Genomic DNA, 1,060 nt, shown 5'->3' with positions numbered 1-1,060 from the left:
GTGTGCCATAGAAGCTGTGTCCCCTGACTGGCTTTCATGCCAGTGGCACGTAACAAGCACCCACTACACTCTGGGAGTGGTTGGCATTAGGAAGGGCATCCAGCTGTAGAAACTCTGCCAGATCAGATTGGAGATTGGTGCAGTCGACTAGCTTACCAGACCTCAGTCAAACTGTCCAACCCATGCCAGCATGAAAAGCAGACGTTAAACGATGATGATGTAGATTTATATTCTTTTATTGGTATCGATTAGCCATCTTTGTTCTTTCTTTGTAACCAGTTTCCATGCCAATAATATCTGTAGCTCTTTTCTTTCATCTCTCAGGAAATAATGGGAAGCCAAAACAGTTTACTCATAAGGACATTGCTATTTTGGACAGTGGCAGAGATATTTATGATGCAATATTGTCAGCTTTACACCCTGAAAGTGTTCAAGTAAGCTTTTATTTTGTTTCAGAACAACAAATATTTCATCCCTAAAGATGGACTGTTAAATTCACCGAATCATTGTTGTATAATAACTAATATCACATTGTATAATAACTAATATCACATTGCTGATATCATTAAAATTTAGAATATTTCACAAGCATGAAATATTTTTTTTTTATAATGGTAGATCTTGAAGCATATAAAGTTATAAATGATTGTGTGTAAATATTGGGTTTAAGAGGCTTGACTTCCTGTATTCTGTTATTTGTTTCAGTCAGTTGACTGCGGCCATGCTGGAGTACCGCCTTGAAGGGTTTTAGTTGAACAACTCAACCCCAGGACTTATTCTTTGTTTTTTTAAAGCCTGGTACTTATTCTGTTGGCCCCTTATGCCAAACTGCTAAGTTACAGGGACGTAAACACACCAACACCAGTTGTCTAGCAGTGATGAGGAACAGACACAGGCACAAAGACACACACACACATATATATATATATAGTCAAATCGTCCAACCCTTGCTAGCATGGAAAGCGGACATTAAACGATGATGATGATGATGATGATGATGATGATGATATATATATATATATATATCATCATCATCATCATCATCATCGTTTAACGTCCG

General features: G+C 37.5%; 1 protein-coding gene across 1 annotated transcript in view; it reads left to right on the top strand.

The window, feature by feature from the left end:
- The window catches only part of LOC106876073 (breast cancer type 2 susceptibility protein), a 123,461-nt gene that overhangs the window by 78,981 nt on the left and 43,420 nt on the right, over nt 1-1,060 (top strand). The window contains exon 13 of the mRNA XM_014924478.2: nt 325-434. Within this exon, the coding sequence (XP_014779964.1) occupies nt 325-434 (110 nt within the window). The remainder of the gene's footprint in view (nt 1-324; nt 435-1,060) is intronic.

The sequence above is a fragment of the Octopus bimaculoides genome, chromosome 7 (genome assembly GCF_001194135.2).
Source record: "Octopus bimaculoides isolate UCB-OBI-ISO-001 chromosome 7, ASM119413v2, whole genome shotgun sequence".
Lineage (NCBI taxonomy): Eukaryota > Metazoa > Mollusca > Cephalopoda > Octopoda > Octopodidae > Octopus > Octopus bimaculoides.
The sequence above is the reverse complement of the archived record's forward strand: the minus strand, read 5'-3'. Positions and strand labels throughout refer to the sequence as shown.